Source organism: Salmo salar, chromosome 17 (genome assembly GCF_965601325.2).
Source record: "Salmo salar chromosome 17, fSalSal1, whole genome shotgun sequence".
Lineage (NCBI taxonomy): Eukaryota > Metazoa > Chordata > Actinopteri > Salmoniformes > Salmonidae > Salmo > Salmo salar.
This window is the reverse complement of record NC_138307.1, coordinates 12,865,001-12,879,766: the sequence shown is the minus strand read 5'-3', so window position 1 is coordinate 12,879,766 and position 14,766 is coordinate 12,865,001. Positions and strand designations below refer to the sequence as shown.

The 14,766-nt window shown below is 41.7% G+C and overlaps 1 protein-coding gene across 2 annotated transcripts; it reads left to right on the top strand.

Annotated features, from left to right (window-relative positions):
* The first annotated feature begins 3,150 nt into the window (after nucleotides 1-3,150).
* LOC100195750 (salarin) lies at nucleotides 3,151-7,435 on the top strand. 2 transcript variants are annotated; one of them, XM_082963275.1, is made up of 13 exons: nucleotides 3,151-3,283; nucleotides 3,681-3,819; nucleotides 4,478-4,620; nucleotides 4,848-4,883; nucleotides 4,970-5,027; nucleotides 5,664-5,806; nucleotides 5,940-6,048; nucleotides 6,163-6,305; nucleotides 6,432-6,458; nucleotides 6,567-6,627; nucleotides 6,719-6,861; nucleotides 7,005-7,041; nucleotides 7,362-7,435. In XM_082963275.1, the coding sequence occupies exons 2-13, from the start codon at nucleotides 3,696-3,698 to the stop codon at nucleotides 7,364-7,366; spliced, it is 1,029 nt and encodes a 342-aa protein (XP_082819401.1). In that variant the 5' UTR covers nucleotides 3,151-3,283; nucleotides 3,681-3,695; the 3' UTR covers nucleotides 7,367-7,435. The 2 variants fall into 2 exon arrangements, with proteins under 2 accessions (XP_082819401.1, NP_001134251.1); NM_001140779.2 differs by having other exon boundaries at nucleotides 3,256-3,283; nucleotides 7,005-7,040; nucleotides 7,361-7,427.
* The last annotated feature ends 7,331 nt before the right edge of the window (nucleotides 7,436-14,766 follow it).

Here is a 14,766-nt window from a genome sequence, read left to right as displayed (position 1 = left end):
CTATACTGTCTCTGTCCTGCGTGTCCTATACTGTCTCTGTCCTGCGTGTCCTATACTGTCTCTGTCCTACTTGTCCTATACTGTCTCTGTCCTACTGGTCCCATAATGTCTCTGTCCTACGTGTCCTATACTGTCTCTGTCCTGCGTGTCCTATACTGTCTCTGTCCTACTAGTCCTATACAGTCTCTGTCCTACTAGTCCTATACTCTCTCCTACTCTGCCTCTCCATCTGCCTCAGCCTCCACCCTGGTGAAAAGTCAAGCCTCAGAAGATTTAACACACCTACCATGTCATTACTACCGACTAGGTGGCAGGTAGCATAGCGGTTAAAGCGCTGGGCCAATAACCGAAAGGAACCTAGTTTGAATAAAGGTGAATAATCTGTTGACGGGCCCCTTGAGCATGGCACTCAACCCTAATTGCTCCAGGGTCACCGTTGATAATGGCAGACCCTGTCTCAGGGAGAGTGGGATATGAGGAAAACACATTTCCAATTCACACATGTGTATTTGTACATGTGTGAAATAGGACAAATACAAGCACCCACCAAGATATTATTATTACCTACTGGGGGGGTTGAACAGTAAATGAGCTTGTATTAAACAGCAACAGTAAATGTGATTTAGAGACCGCTGTATTTCTAATGCTCCATCATCCATCGGTGACACAAGGGGCCTCAATGAGAATGAGGAACGGGGATCCAACTAATTCAAAGACTATAGGTAGGCCTGCTCCCAAATGGCCCTGTCAGAGATTGAAGTTGCTTTGGTATTGAATTAGATGCATTTAAAAAAAAATCTAAGACCATGTCCACGGTTGGAATTGGTTGGAGATGGAATTTGATTCACTTGGGAGTGCATTACATTAAACTTTAGTGGTAAACTCAGTGGCATTAGTTGACCACTTGGTGGCATTGTATTCTATTCTCTTCATAAGTATTATAGTGAACTGAAGTGGTAACTTAGTAGCAGAGTGTTGACCATGAGTAGGAGCACAGTAGAATATATGCAGGATGGAGTACTGAACTGCGGAGGTAAGATACCCTGCTGAATTCTACCTGTTGTGTTGTCATGAACTAATAGAGTGTCATTTGGGTAGAGTCATTTGGTAAAAAAAAAAAAAACGATACAAAATTGTCAAGATTCTGTCATAAAGAGCATATGTTCAACTTCATTAAAAAAAATCCCATTTCAAAAGGTTAAATTCAGAAAAATGACTATAGTGAAACAGATCACCTGCTTTGACACTATGATTTTACTATTTGACGTCCAATGTTTCTTTAAAAATATATATTTTACTTATAAAGGAATAGTTTCACCATTGTAAAAGGATTGTCCCGTTCACATAACAGGGTTGACCTTAAAATGAGAGACAAATGTAAATCACGTTAAATTAATTAGAATCTTCAGAAATGACTTTGTCAAAGCAAGAAAATAACTAGGGCTTTACAAACAAAATACAATAATAAGATAATAATATTTGGGTTTCACAATGAGGTGAAAACTTGGGGAAATGTTTGGGTTAAGCGGATTAAAACTTCCAGGAAGTCAGAAAAACAGGAGGGATATGTCAAAAGGCTGATTTGGCCCTAACCCTTGTCGTGGAAATTCTACTCCATGTCGTGGAAATTACCACTAGGAACACTCGAAGTCAATCTTAAATGAATCATTGTTTATTAACAATTACCTGGAGAGGTTCCAACCAACTCAATGCACCATCTACACATGTTGATCTGGAGCTCCAACTGGGCAGACCCGTTAATAATGAAGGATGAATAAGCTATGTCATGCAAATATGACCTGTCTGCAGTATATAAGAGAAGAAACGGATAACGTTCGCTTCGTTCATGTGACCAACCAATACTGGTTCATGCATGTGGCAGACCAATACCTCACAAGGCTTGTTCTCTCCAAGCTGAGACCTTGAAACTGAGATATCTTTCATTCTCAAAACAAGGTCTGGTCTTACTGCCAAATTGCAGATACTGATAGTGATAATCAGTCACTTGCATGAACACAGAAATTGGTTATTAGAACGGCACATGAATAGAACATAGAAATTGGTTATTAGAACAGCACATGAATAGAACACAGAAATTGATTATTAGAACAGCACATGAATAGAACACAGAAATTGATTATTAGAACAGCACATGAATAGAACACAGAAAATGGTTATTAGAACAGCACATGAATAGAACACAGAAATTGGTTATTAGAACAGCACATGAATAGAACACAGAAATTGGTTTCTAGAACAGCACATGAATAGAACACAGAAATGAGTTATTAGGAAAGCACAAACATAACATTTCCATCACACCTTAAATCAGATTTATTTAATTTTTCATGTGGTCTATATTAAAGGGCATTTCATTTAATATAACAGGCTTTTAAAATTCAATATTGGTGCACCATTTCTACTTAAAATATCAAAATGCGGCCTCGGGGTGGCGCAGTAGTCTAAGGCACTGCACCGCAGTGCTAGCTGTGCCAGCAGAGATTCTGGGTTGAGCAATAATCAGTGACATCCGTTAAAAGCCCTGTTTATACCCTGTGCTAATGTGTCCTGATCTTGTCTACATTTTGACCGTGCCCACATTTCCAGAAATGTGACTACACATGGTATTAAAATGTATATGTTATCCCTTCCTGACGGTGGCCAGGAAGATTTGATCACAATGTGTCTTTTAATCGTTTACACCTGTCTAAAAATGTGGGCACAATCAGAATGTGGACAAGATCAGGATAAAGGACACAAGTTAGAACCAGGTATAAACAGGGCTTTAGATGGCCCTCAGGATCCAGACGGATCCAGATTTAGCAAGTCTCCTTATAGTATAGCCCTATAAATAGTATGCCAAATTTATGACGTTAATTATAAATATGTACATTTCACGTCACTATCCTAGTTGCTGTCCAAGCTACTTTTAGTATTGGAAGTCGCAGATTTTTAAAGGAATCCAACTGCCATGAGTTATTGTAGCTGTGCTTTTGCTTGACACTTATTTGAACAGAGAAACTGTAAAGTGATGAGGAATTAACCTACCAGGTGACTTCGAATCAAGATGATGTTTAGATTAGGAAACGTAGGGTTAATTTTTCTTCTCAGAAAGGCTGTTTTGGAAGTGATTGTGAAAGACAGCATTGTGTGCTTGTGCGATGTGATTTTGAAAGAGGTACAGAGTTCATCTGTTTTGTTTGTCTACTGTGTGGCTGGGTGGCTATAAAGTGGCAGTGTGCAGTGGTACAACGCACTGTGAGTCTACAATCACAGGGAGAAGGTACAGTAAAACATCGCTGTCGAGTGTGTGTGTGTGTGTGTGTGTGTGTGTGTGTGTGTGTGTGTGTGTGTTCTTGTTTTGCTGACTCAATGGGGACTTTCAACTGTTTGCACACCTTCCGTATGGGGATGTCATGACTAACTGGGGACAAAATCTTGGTCCCCACAAGTTGGACCGTGTGTGTGTGTGTGTGTGTGTGTGTGTGTGTGTGTGTGTGTGTGTGTGTGTGTGTGTGTGTGTGTGTGTGTGTGTGTGTGTGTGTGTGTGTGTGTGTGTGTGTGTGGTTTGGGGGAGAAGTCAGAGGATGTGGATAAGCCTTTGAGTGTATCAATATCAATATGGCCTATTTGAGTATATTGAGCTGGTGCCAGATCTTTCGATGTGTTTTCTACCTTAGCCGCTCATCTCTAGAATGAAGTCTCTCGTGCTCCTTCTATTGGTGGCTGTTACTGTATCATCTGTGGTGTCTAAACCCCTTCCTGAAGACTCTGAAGCAGAGGTTCACAAGGAGTTTGAGACATGGAAAGTTAAATATGGTAAAACTGGTTCAGTACTAATATTTCACCAATGGATATTTACACTGAGTATACAAAACATTAAGAATGCCTTCTCTTTCCATGACATAGGATGGCCAGGTGAATCCAGGTGAAAGCTGTGATCCCTTATTAAACCATCCATTGTTAAATCCACTTCAATCAGTGTAGATAAAGGGGAGGAGACAGGTTAAAGAAGGATTTTTAAGCCTTGAGACAATTGAGACATGGATTCTGTTTGTGTGCCATTCAGAGGGAGAACGGGCAGGACAAAATATTTAAATTCCTTTGAACGGGGTATGGTAGTAGGTGCCAAGCGCACCGGTTTGTGTCAAGAACTGCACCGCTGCTGGGTTTTTCACTCTCAACAGTTTCCCGTGTGTATCAAGAATGGTCCACCACCCAGAGGACATCCAGCCAACTTCACAAAGGTGGGAAGCATTGACGTCAACATGGGCCAGCATCCCTGTGGAACACTTTCAACAACTTGTAGAGTCCATGCCCCGACGAATTGAGGCTGTTCTGAGGGCAAGAGAGGGAGGGCAACTCAGTATTTGGAAGGTGTTCCTAATGTTTGGTATACTCAGTTTATAATTGTATTGACAATGAATTAGTTGTCAAAATGTCAACACAGAAAGATACATTTAGAGTCCATTCGCAGGGAAGAGCTATCCGTCTACCGAGGAGGAAGCCAAACGTAAGGAGATGTGGTTAGCGACGAGGAAGAAGGTGATGGAACACAATACGAGAGCAGGAAATGGATTGGAGAGTTACACCATGGCGGTCAATCACTTAGCTGACCTGGTACTGTTCAATATTTACCTGTAAATTATTAACTTTCAATTTAGCTAGTTAGTATAGAAATTCTAGCTCAGCCACTGGCTTTACAATAACATTCCAAATCCGTCTTAGGCCCATAGTTTTAGTTTAAATGATTTATTTATATTATAGTTAGTTACTACTGTGATATTTTCTTAGCAGCCCTGTTGAGTCTCTTTGTTGAGTCTCCGTGTCTTTGCTTCCTCTCACAGACTACTGAGGAGGTTCCTAAAGGACTTTTGCCCATGGTAAAGTGCCACAGTCTTTACAACGCATTTCCCTATATGGTTAATCATAATAATAGTATGATGAAGAACTCTGTCTTCTGTCTCAGCCTCGACCTGAGGAAGAAGAGGTGGACAAAGAGTTTGAGATGTGGAAAACTCACAATGGTAAACTGGTTTAATACTAACTGAATGCAAAGGAAGTTGGTGGCACCTTAAATGGGGAGGACGGCTCGTGGTAATGACTGGAGGAGAATGAGTGGAATGGTATCAAATACACCAAACACATGGTTTCCAGGTGTTTGATGCCATTCCATTTGCACCATTCCGGCCATTATTACTAGCCTCCTGTGACTGAATGAGGCTTTATTTTAAGGCAGTGGCCTTGTCCGAATACCCATAATAGCGTACTACATAATTAAACTGCATACTCATTTTGGCGTTTGATCTAGTAGAATTCACTTGTTTCTTCCGACTCATGTATTTGACAACAGCTGGTAATCAGATAAATTGTTGCACTGTACCAAAATGAATGAATGGTGGGAATCAATGCAATTGTGCATTAGATTACATATTCAAAGTACTATTTTTTTTCTCGATATGTCACATACTATAAAACTGTATTTTTTTGCATGCTATTTAGTACGCTAGTATGGGTATTTGGAGACGGCTACCGTTTCCACTGGTAGTAGTACAATGGCCCCTAAATAATTAAAGGGAAATAAGCTTTTAAAATAAAGTGTGGTGTTAGCCTAGTATTGGTGAATGCAGATGCTAATATTTACTAAATGGACATGTTTGTAGGTAAGACCTATAACTCCACCGAGGAGGAAGCCAAGCGCAAGGAAATCTGGTTAGCGACTAGGGCAAGAGTGATGGAACACAACAAGAGAGCAGAGAATGGCTCAGAGAGCTTCACCATGGGGATTAATTACTTCTCTGACATGGTAAGGTGGTACCAATTATTTCTTGTCAAATAATTATCAAATTGATTAAAGTCTTTAGAATATTCTGCTACAAACAGCTTGTCTAACATTTTATTGTCTTATTTTTGAGTCTCTGTCTTTTTTACACCCCCAGACTTTTGAGGAGATTCCTAAAGCAAGACTTATGGTTGTGTTTCCCACTCGAGATGGAGGGGAGGAAGCAGAGGTGGATAAAGAGTTTGAAACGTGGAAGGTTCAACACGGTAAAACGGGTTCAATACTCACTGAAAGAAACAAATATAGTCAACAGTGATGGTTGACGACAACAGTTTGAACAATACAGACGTTATGTCTCAGTGTTATCTGACCATTTGCAGGGAAGAACTATGGTTCCACCGAGGAGGAAGCCAAGCGTAAGGGGATCTGGTTAGCTACTAGGACGAGAGTGATGGAACACAACAAGCGGGCAGAGACTGGCTCAGAGAGCTTCACCATGGGGATGAATCATCTTTCTGACAAGGTATGATCACTGTCAGGGAGAGGCCTACTATATAAAACAGTTCAACTTGGAGGTTGCTTATTTGGTTACTGATGATACTTTTCTTATAGGCTTTCTTGATACTATGCATGTTGCTTCCTTTCACAGACTACTGCGGAGGTTACAGGACGAAGGGTAGGGTCACGCACTTACTGCAATGCACTTCACTTATAAGGTTAATGAATATATGAATCAATCATTTGTGGTGGTAATTGTATGATTGAGAACTCTCTTATTCCTTAGCTTCAAGATGGGGAGGAAGCAGAGGTGCACAAGGAGTTTGAAACATGGAAAGTTAAATATGGTAAAACTGGTTCAACACTAACTGAAATAGATATTTCCCGTATACATGAAGTCAAATTCATTAAACAAGTTGACGTTTTTCATGCTTGCAGGAAAGACCTATCCGTCCACTGTGGAGGAAGCTAAGCGCAAGGAGATCTGGCTAGCTACCAGGAAGATGGTGATGGAACACAACAAGAGAGCAGAGAATGGCCTGGAGAGCTTCACCATGGGAGTCAATCACTTTGCTGACTTGGTATGGTGTTATTATTAATAGTGAAATGAATTCAGTCTGAAAGAAATCCGGGTTGTTATTTCTAGTTCTACATTATATTACTATGTTGATATAAGTTATAAGTTTATATAAGATTTCTCAAACAAGTCTGTTTTTGCTTCCAGACTGCTGAGGAGGTTCCTAGAGGGCTTTTTCCCATGGTAAGGTACCAGCATTTCAAAATGTAATGTGTTTAATGCTACAATGTAATTTAACTGAACTTACAGTGATGTAAAGTTTGTGTTAACCCCCGTTTCTCTTTCCCATTCATCCTCCTGCCCCTGACCACTCATCTCATCACAGGGTATGCTTCCAGTCACATTAGTTACTAACATTGTACTCACTACACTCCTATTCACAACCCTTAACTACAATGACCATAGTCTTAAAAAAATATTAAAGAACCCTTCACATTTACTAATGTTACACTCCTAATTCACTAAACAATCAGGTATTGACAGACTGTCTGTTTCCTCCCACAGAATGAAGAAGACTAGACCCTATGAGGAATTAACTATTTTGTAATTTACAATAAATATAAACACTACACTTTCAATTCTTGTGTCCATTTTTTATTTTATTTTATACCAGCCCATATGGCAGGGTTCCCAACCAAATTTGGCCCGTGGGTGGTTTTATTTGGCCCCCCAAGTAAAAGAAAAAAATATATATACACTACCGCTCAAAAGTTTGGGGTCACTTAGAAATGTCCTTGTTTTTGAAAGAAAAGCACTTTTTTTGTCCATTAAAATAACATCAAATTGATCAGAAATATAGTGTAGACACTGTTAATATTGTAAATGACTATTGTAGCTGGAAACGGCAGATTTTTTATGGAATATCTATAAAGGCGTACAGAGGCCCATTATCAGCAAACATCACTCCTGTGTTCCAACCGAACGTTGTGTTAGCTAATCCAAGTTTATCATTTTAAAAGACTAATTGATCATTAGAAAACTATTTTGCAATTATGTTAGCACAGCTGAAAACTGTTGTCCTGATTAAAGAAGGAATAAAACTGGCCTTCTTTAGACTAGTTGAGTATCTGGAGCATCAGCATTTGTGGGTTTGATTACAGGAACAAAATGGTTTGAAACAAAGAACTTTCCTCTGAAACTCGTCAGTCTATTCTTGTTCTGAGAAATGAAGGCTATTCCATGCGAGAAATTGGGGCTAGATTCATACATATGATTCGCACCATGTATGTGAATCTTTCTTCTATTATACCTACAGGCACTACACAGTCTAATCCATTTACCATACAACCAGGATGTAAACAAGGCTGTCCCGCCTCCCCTATGCTATTTGCTCTCTCTCTTGAACCACTGGCACAAAGCATATGTCAGAATTCTGCTTCCTCACATATCAAAATCAGGCGAACAAGCAATTTCTCTGTATGCAGATGACTTTCTGCTCTACGTCGCAAACACTCAGAAATCCCTCCAGCCAATAATGTTTATTTTCACAGCATTCAGCTCATGGTCTGGTTACAAGATCAACTGGTCTAAATCAGCTCTACTACCTCTTAACTCCGCTATGGGAAGCGTTCAACTACCACCCATGATCCCAGTGAAGAAACAAACCACCTACTTAGACATTACATATCCCCCTCTATTCACACTACTTTCAGGAAAAACTATTTAGAAACTTTTCAAAAGATCAAAAAATGAATTAAAAGATGGCCTGCTATGGCCACTTCTTTGCATGCTAGAATCTCAATTATTAAAATGAATGTCCTCCTTCGTATCAATTTTATGAGTTCCATGTTACCACTGCCTCCTATAGACTATTGGTCTAAACTTGACTCTGTCAGAAAGAAGTTCATTTGGGGGAGAAAGAGACCACAGATTAAATCTGCAACACTACAGAGAACAGAAGCATCAGGTTGATTTGCATTTCCAAATCCACATTTTTAGCACCTAACATTCCAAATTCATTTCCTGAAGACCTGGTTAAACCCAAAGTTCCTTGGCATGCTATAGAAGATTCAATAATTTCACCATTTAGATTACAAGATTGATTATTTTCTGGATTGACTCCTAAAAAAATTTGCATTATTGTTTGGATCCATTATAGCATACTCAGTAAATGTGTGGAAAGCTACAGAGAAGCATATAAGATCTAGTCTTAAATGGCATTCATAATCTCCAATATGGCGTAATAAAGAATTCTTAGCGTGTACGAAACCATTTATATCAGATTCTTAGTCTAAGAAGGGTATTTATACTTTCAAAGACATATTCAATGTGAATGGACTCCTCAGTTTCCAGGAAATCCACCAGTGTTTTAATGTCCCAGGTTCATCATTTAGTCTTTACCTTCAACTCCGCCCTATCCACGCCAGCCTATGGGGTCCCCTGGGGAGCAGAATTAACAGTTCACCCATTGGTCAAACTTCTAACGGACAGACACCCCTCAAAAGGAGTGTCTAATATCTATAGTCAATTAATTTTAGCAGCACAAAAACCATTAACTCTATCCACTGTATGGGAAAATGATTTTACTCTTGCTGACAGACAAATAAATTGGGAGACAGTATGGAAAAATATATTTGGATCATCTAGAAACCCCAATCACCAATGAATTAAAACATTTGCCATAGAACCTATCTAACACCTAAAAAAAGACTTCACATGGTATTAGTCCATCACCATTATGTGAGTTCTGCACCACAGGGGACCTTGGTACTTTTTAGCATGTGCTGTGGAAATGACTGGGGGGGGAGTTGAATTCTGGGGGAAAGTCAACCATGTCACCTCTGTACCTATAGATAAAATACTGTCATTAGATCCAATAGGGATGCAGCTTTGTGATGACTCTGATTTGCACTTGTCAGAAAGGCAACAGAGAGTGTGGTTGGTAGGAACAAAGGTGGATTCCACCTCATCACTTACCATTGCAACAATGGCTGCTCACATTTAAGGAAATTGTACTTATGGAGCTCTCCACGGCCAGAATCCACAGGGCCAAAGGTGTCCACTTTGGACACACGGAAAAAAGCAGCAGTGGACATTTCTGAACTCTTAACCAACGGGCCTTTACATCCATGAATGTGTATCAATAATTTCTCACTACGCTTCTTGCGGTCAATTTGCAATTTCCAAATTATTTGTAATTATGCTCCGGTCCCCCAACCAGCCGCTAAAGAAGAAATCGGAATCTAGTTGATGATCCCTGCAATTTGGAATGTGGGTGGGACATTAAGCTGACTTGACCAATAGAGAGCAGAGTTTTCTCAGTCTGTTCAGAGCCATTGCATTATCAAATGTCACTCACACACAGTTTTCTTGTGTCCCCAAAATCGCACCAATAAACAAGAGCAGTGGATGCAACATTGCCATGTTTTTGTGTGGGTTATGGTAGGCTTCTGCTCAATTTGATTAGACAGCCAAGAGAAGAGTGGCATTTAGGATCCAATGGGCTGTCATGAGAAAATTCTGAAAATGTATGTGTATGTGTTGACAGTGTGTGTGTGTGTGTGTGTGTGTGTGTGTGTGTGTGTGTGTGTGTGTGTGTGTGTGTGTGTGTGTGTGTGTGTGTGTGTGTGTGTGTGTGTGTGTGTGTGTGTGTGTGTGTGTGTGTGTGTGTGTGTGTGTGTGTGAGTGATGTTTACAGGCCGTAATTACATTGCAGGGCTTTTTTTGCATGTGTAATGACTATGGCACACACTGTCTCCATATTTTTGTCCCTGTACCCTGAATTTTCAATGTTGTCTCTAGCATACATTACAGCCATAAATAATGAAACATATAGATTTTAGGATGGCGAGAGAGCTGAACTTCCATTCTCAGAGTGTCATCTATGGTCATTCCAATAGAAGCAACAAGATGACGCCTACTGAAGTACACTACGATTACGTCGACATGCACGTTACATTTCAGTCACTAAGCAGACACTCTTATCACCCAGAGCGACAATACAAGCACTCAAATTAGCACACAAGCATCCGCCAATCACAGCACTTGAGACATACGGTGCAATGAAATAAAGTAGTACAGGAACTCAAAGTAACACAAAGGAGGAGCAATAAGATAAAGCAGAACACATGATAGGTCCAATGATTCCATTATGAGTTGCAGAAGGGGCTCTTTCCTTCCTTGCTCTGAGCTATCATTACAGTCCCCTCGGGTGTGACAGCCAGACATTAGGAACAGTGATTTGCCATGATTGGGTAAGTGTAGAGACCCTCTAAGTGTTTTGTGTCAATACAACTCCAGGAGGGAGTCTTTCAGCTGACACTGATATCATTCAGCCCTGTGTGGGTGTTTGTGTGTGGTGTCAGCATGCAGGTGTGTGTGTGTGTCCGCCCCTGCAAGTGTTTTGTGTGTGTGTGTGTGTGTGTGTGTGTGTGTGTGTGTGTGTGTGTGTGTGTGTGTGTGTGTGTGTGTGTGTGTGTGCATGCTTGTGTGTGTCTCACCTTGCTGGGCCAGTCGAGGTACTGATTATTACTGCCATAAAGAACCTCAGTGCTATTCTCCCGTCAGCCATTATCCTATCACAGATTATCTCCCCATCAGCCCACAGAAGCCATATCCCCCACAATCCCCCTGTGACAAGAGCCCACTGCCAACTGCCTTAATTACATTTTCCCATTATCTTCCCCAGCAGAGAAGCCGGGACGGGTAGCTGCCCCCAAATTAAATGGATTGGAAAGGAAAGGGTAGATGACTAACACCCAAAGTTATGTAATCACTGACATTGTGTTTGTCCAAACTGGTCTTTTTGATATTGCACTTTTACTTCAGGTCCTCTAACTTAAATCAAATCTAAACAAATCTAATTTTATTTGTCACAAGCGCCGAAGACAGCAGGTGTAGACTTTACCGTGAATTGCTTACTTACGAGACCTTTCCCAACAATGCAGAGTTAAAAAGAGTTTTAAAAAATGTGCTAATATAAATATGAAATAGTAACACAAAAAACAACAATAATGAGAATATATACAAGGAGTCGGTACCAAGTCAATGTGCAGGGGTAGTTGAGGTAATATGTAATGTCGTGGCCAAAAGTTTTGAGAATGACACAAATATTAATTTTCACAAAGTCTGCTGCCTCAGTTTGTATGATGGCAATTTGCATATACTCCAGAATGTTATGAAGAGTGATCAGATGAATTGCAATTAATTGCAAAGTCCCTCTTTGCCATGCAAATGAACTGAATCCCCCAAAAACATGTCCACTGCATTTCAGCCCTGCCACAAAAGGACCAGCTGACATCATGTCAGTGATTCTCTCGTTAACACAGGTGTGTGTGTTTACAAAGAAAAGGCTGGAGATCACTCTGTCATGCTGATTGAGTTCGAATACCAGACTGGAAGCTTCAAAAGGAGGGTGGTGCTTGGAATCATTGTTCTTCCTCTGTCAACTATGGTCACCTGCAAGGACACACATGCCGTCATCATTGCTTTGCACAAAAAGGGCTTCACAGGCAAGGATATTGCTGCCAGTAAGATTGCACCTAAATCAACCATTTATCGGATCATCAAGAACTTCAAGGAGAGCGGTTCAATTGTTGTGAAGAAGGCTTCAGGGCGCCCAAGAAAGTCCAGCAAGCACCAGGACCGACTCCTAAAGTTAATTCAGCTGTGGGATCGGGGCACCACCAGTACAGAGCTTGCTCAGGAATGGCAGCAGGCAGGTGTGAGTGCATCTGCACGCACAGTGAGGCGAAGACTTTTGGAGGATGGCCTGGTGTCATGAAGGGCAGCAAAGAAGCCACTTCTCTCCAGGAAAAACATCAGGGACAAACTAATATTCTGCAAAAGGTACAGGGATTGGACTGCTGAGGACTGGGGTAAAGTCATTTTCTCTGATGAATCCCCTTTCCGATTGTTTGGGGCATCCGGAAAAAAGCTTGTCCGGAGAAGACAAGGTGAGCGCTACCATCAGTCCTGTGTCATGCCAACAGTAAAGCATCCTGAGACCATTCATGTGTGGGGTTGCTTCTCAGCCAAGGGAGTGGGCTCACTCACAATTTTGCCTAAGAACACAACCATGAATGAAGAATTGTACCAACACATCCTCCGAGAGCTACTTCTCCCAACCATCCAGGAACAGTTTGGTGATGAACAATGCCTTTTCCAGCATGATGGAGCACATTGCCATAAGGCAAAAGTGATAAGTAAGTGGCTCGGGGAACAAAACATCGATATTTTGGGTCCATGGCCAGGAAACTCCCCAGACCTTAATCCCATTGAGAACTTGTGGTCCATCCTCAAGAGGCGGGTGGACAAACAAAAACCCACAAATTCTGACAAACTCCAAGCATTTATTATGCAAGAATGGGCTGCCATCAGTCAGGATGTGGCCCAGAAGTTAATTGACAGCATGCCAGGGCGGATTGCAGAGGTCTTGAAAAAGAAGGGTCAACACTGCAAATATTGACTCTTTGCATCAACTTCATGTAATTGTCAATAATAGCCTTAGACACTTATGAAATGCTTGTAATTATACTTCAGTATTCCATAGTGACATCTGACAAAAATATCTAAAGACACTGAAGCAGCAAACTTTGTGAAAATGTATATTTGTGTCATTCTCAAAACTTTTGGCCACGACTGTACATGTTGTCACACCCTGATCTGTTTTACCTGTCTTTGTGCTTGTCTCCATCCCCCCTCCAGTAGTTGCCCATCTTCCCCATTATCCCCAGTGTATTTATACCTGTGTTCTCCTGTTTGTCTGTTGCCAGTTTGTCTTGTCTCGTCAAGCCTACCAGCGTTTTTCCCGTTCTCCTGTTTTTTTCTCTAGTCCCTGTTTTTTTTTTTTTTTTACTTTCCCAGTTTTAACCGTTCTGCCTGACCCTGAGCCTGCCTGCCGTTCTGTACCTGTCTGACACTGCCCTGGATTACTGACCTCTGCCTGCCCTGACCCTGACCCTGAGCCTGCCTGCCGTTCTGTACCTGTCTGACACTGCCCTGGATTACTGACCTCTGCCTGCCCTGACCCTGACCCTGAGCCTGCCTGTCGTTCTGTACCTGTCTGACACTGCCCTGGATTACTGACCTCTGCCTGCCCTGACCCTGACCCTGAGCCTGCCTGTCGTTCTGTACCTGTCTGACACTGCCCTGGATTACTGACCTCTGCCTGCCCTGACCCTGACCCTGAGCCTGCCTGCCGTTCTGTACCTTTTGGACTCTGCTCTGGATTACTGACCTCTGCCTGCCCTGACCCTGAGCCTGCCTGCCGTTCTGTACCTGTCTGACACTGCCCTGGATTACTGACCTCTGCCTGCCCTGACCCTGACCCTGAGCCTGGCTGCCGTTCTCTACCTTTCTGACTCTGCCCTGGATTACTGACCTCTGCCTGCCCTTGACCTGTCGTTTGCCTGCCCCCTGTTTTTGTAATAAACTTTTGTTACTTCAAACTGTCTGCATCTGGGTCTTCTCCTGATCCATGACACATGTAGGTAGGGGCATAGATAATAAACAGAGTAGCAGCAGTGTATGTGGAAAGTGTCTGTGTGTATGTGTATGTGTGTTTTGTGTGTGTGTGAGCGTATGTAGTGTGTGTGTGTTGGAGTGTCTGTGTAAGCATGTGGGAGTGTGTGGGTAGAGTGAGCGTGCATAGAATCAATGTAAGAGTGTCAGTGCAAAAAAGAGCAAATTCAATAATCTGGGTAGCCATTTGATTAACTGTTCAGCAGACTTATGGCCTCCCGAGCGACACAGCAGTCTAAGGCACTGCATCGCAGTGCTAGAGGCGTCACTACAGACATCCTGGTACGAATCCAGGCTGTATTTCAACCGGCCGTGATTGGGAGTCCCATAGGGCGGTGCACAATTGGCCCAGTGTCGTCCGGGTTTGGCTGGTGTAGGCCATCATTGTTAATAATAATTTGTTCTTAACTGACATGCCTAGTTAAATAAAGGTATAAAAATATATGGC

Bases quoted from the DNA above. Each gene is read 5' to 3' on its own strand.
- LOC100195750 (XM_082963275.1), top strand. From the start codon at position 3,696: ATGAAGTCTCTCGTGCTCCTTCTATTGGTGGCTGTTACTGTATCATCT. The intron at 6,459-6,566 runs GTAGGGTCACGC...CTTATTCCTTAG, and splicing joins CGGAGGTTACAGGACGAAGG to CTTCAAGATGGGGAGGAAGC. The intron at 6,628-6,718 runs GTAAAACTGGTT...TCATGCTTGCAG, and splicing joins AACATGGAAAGTTAAATATG to GAAAGACCTATCCGTCCACT.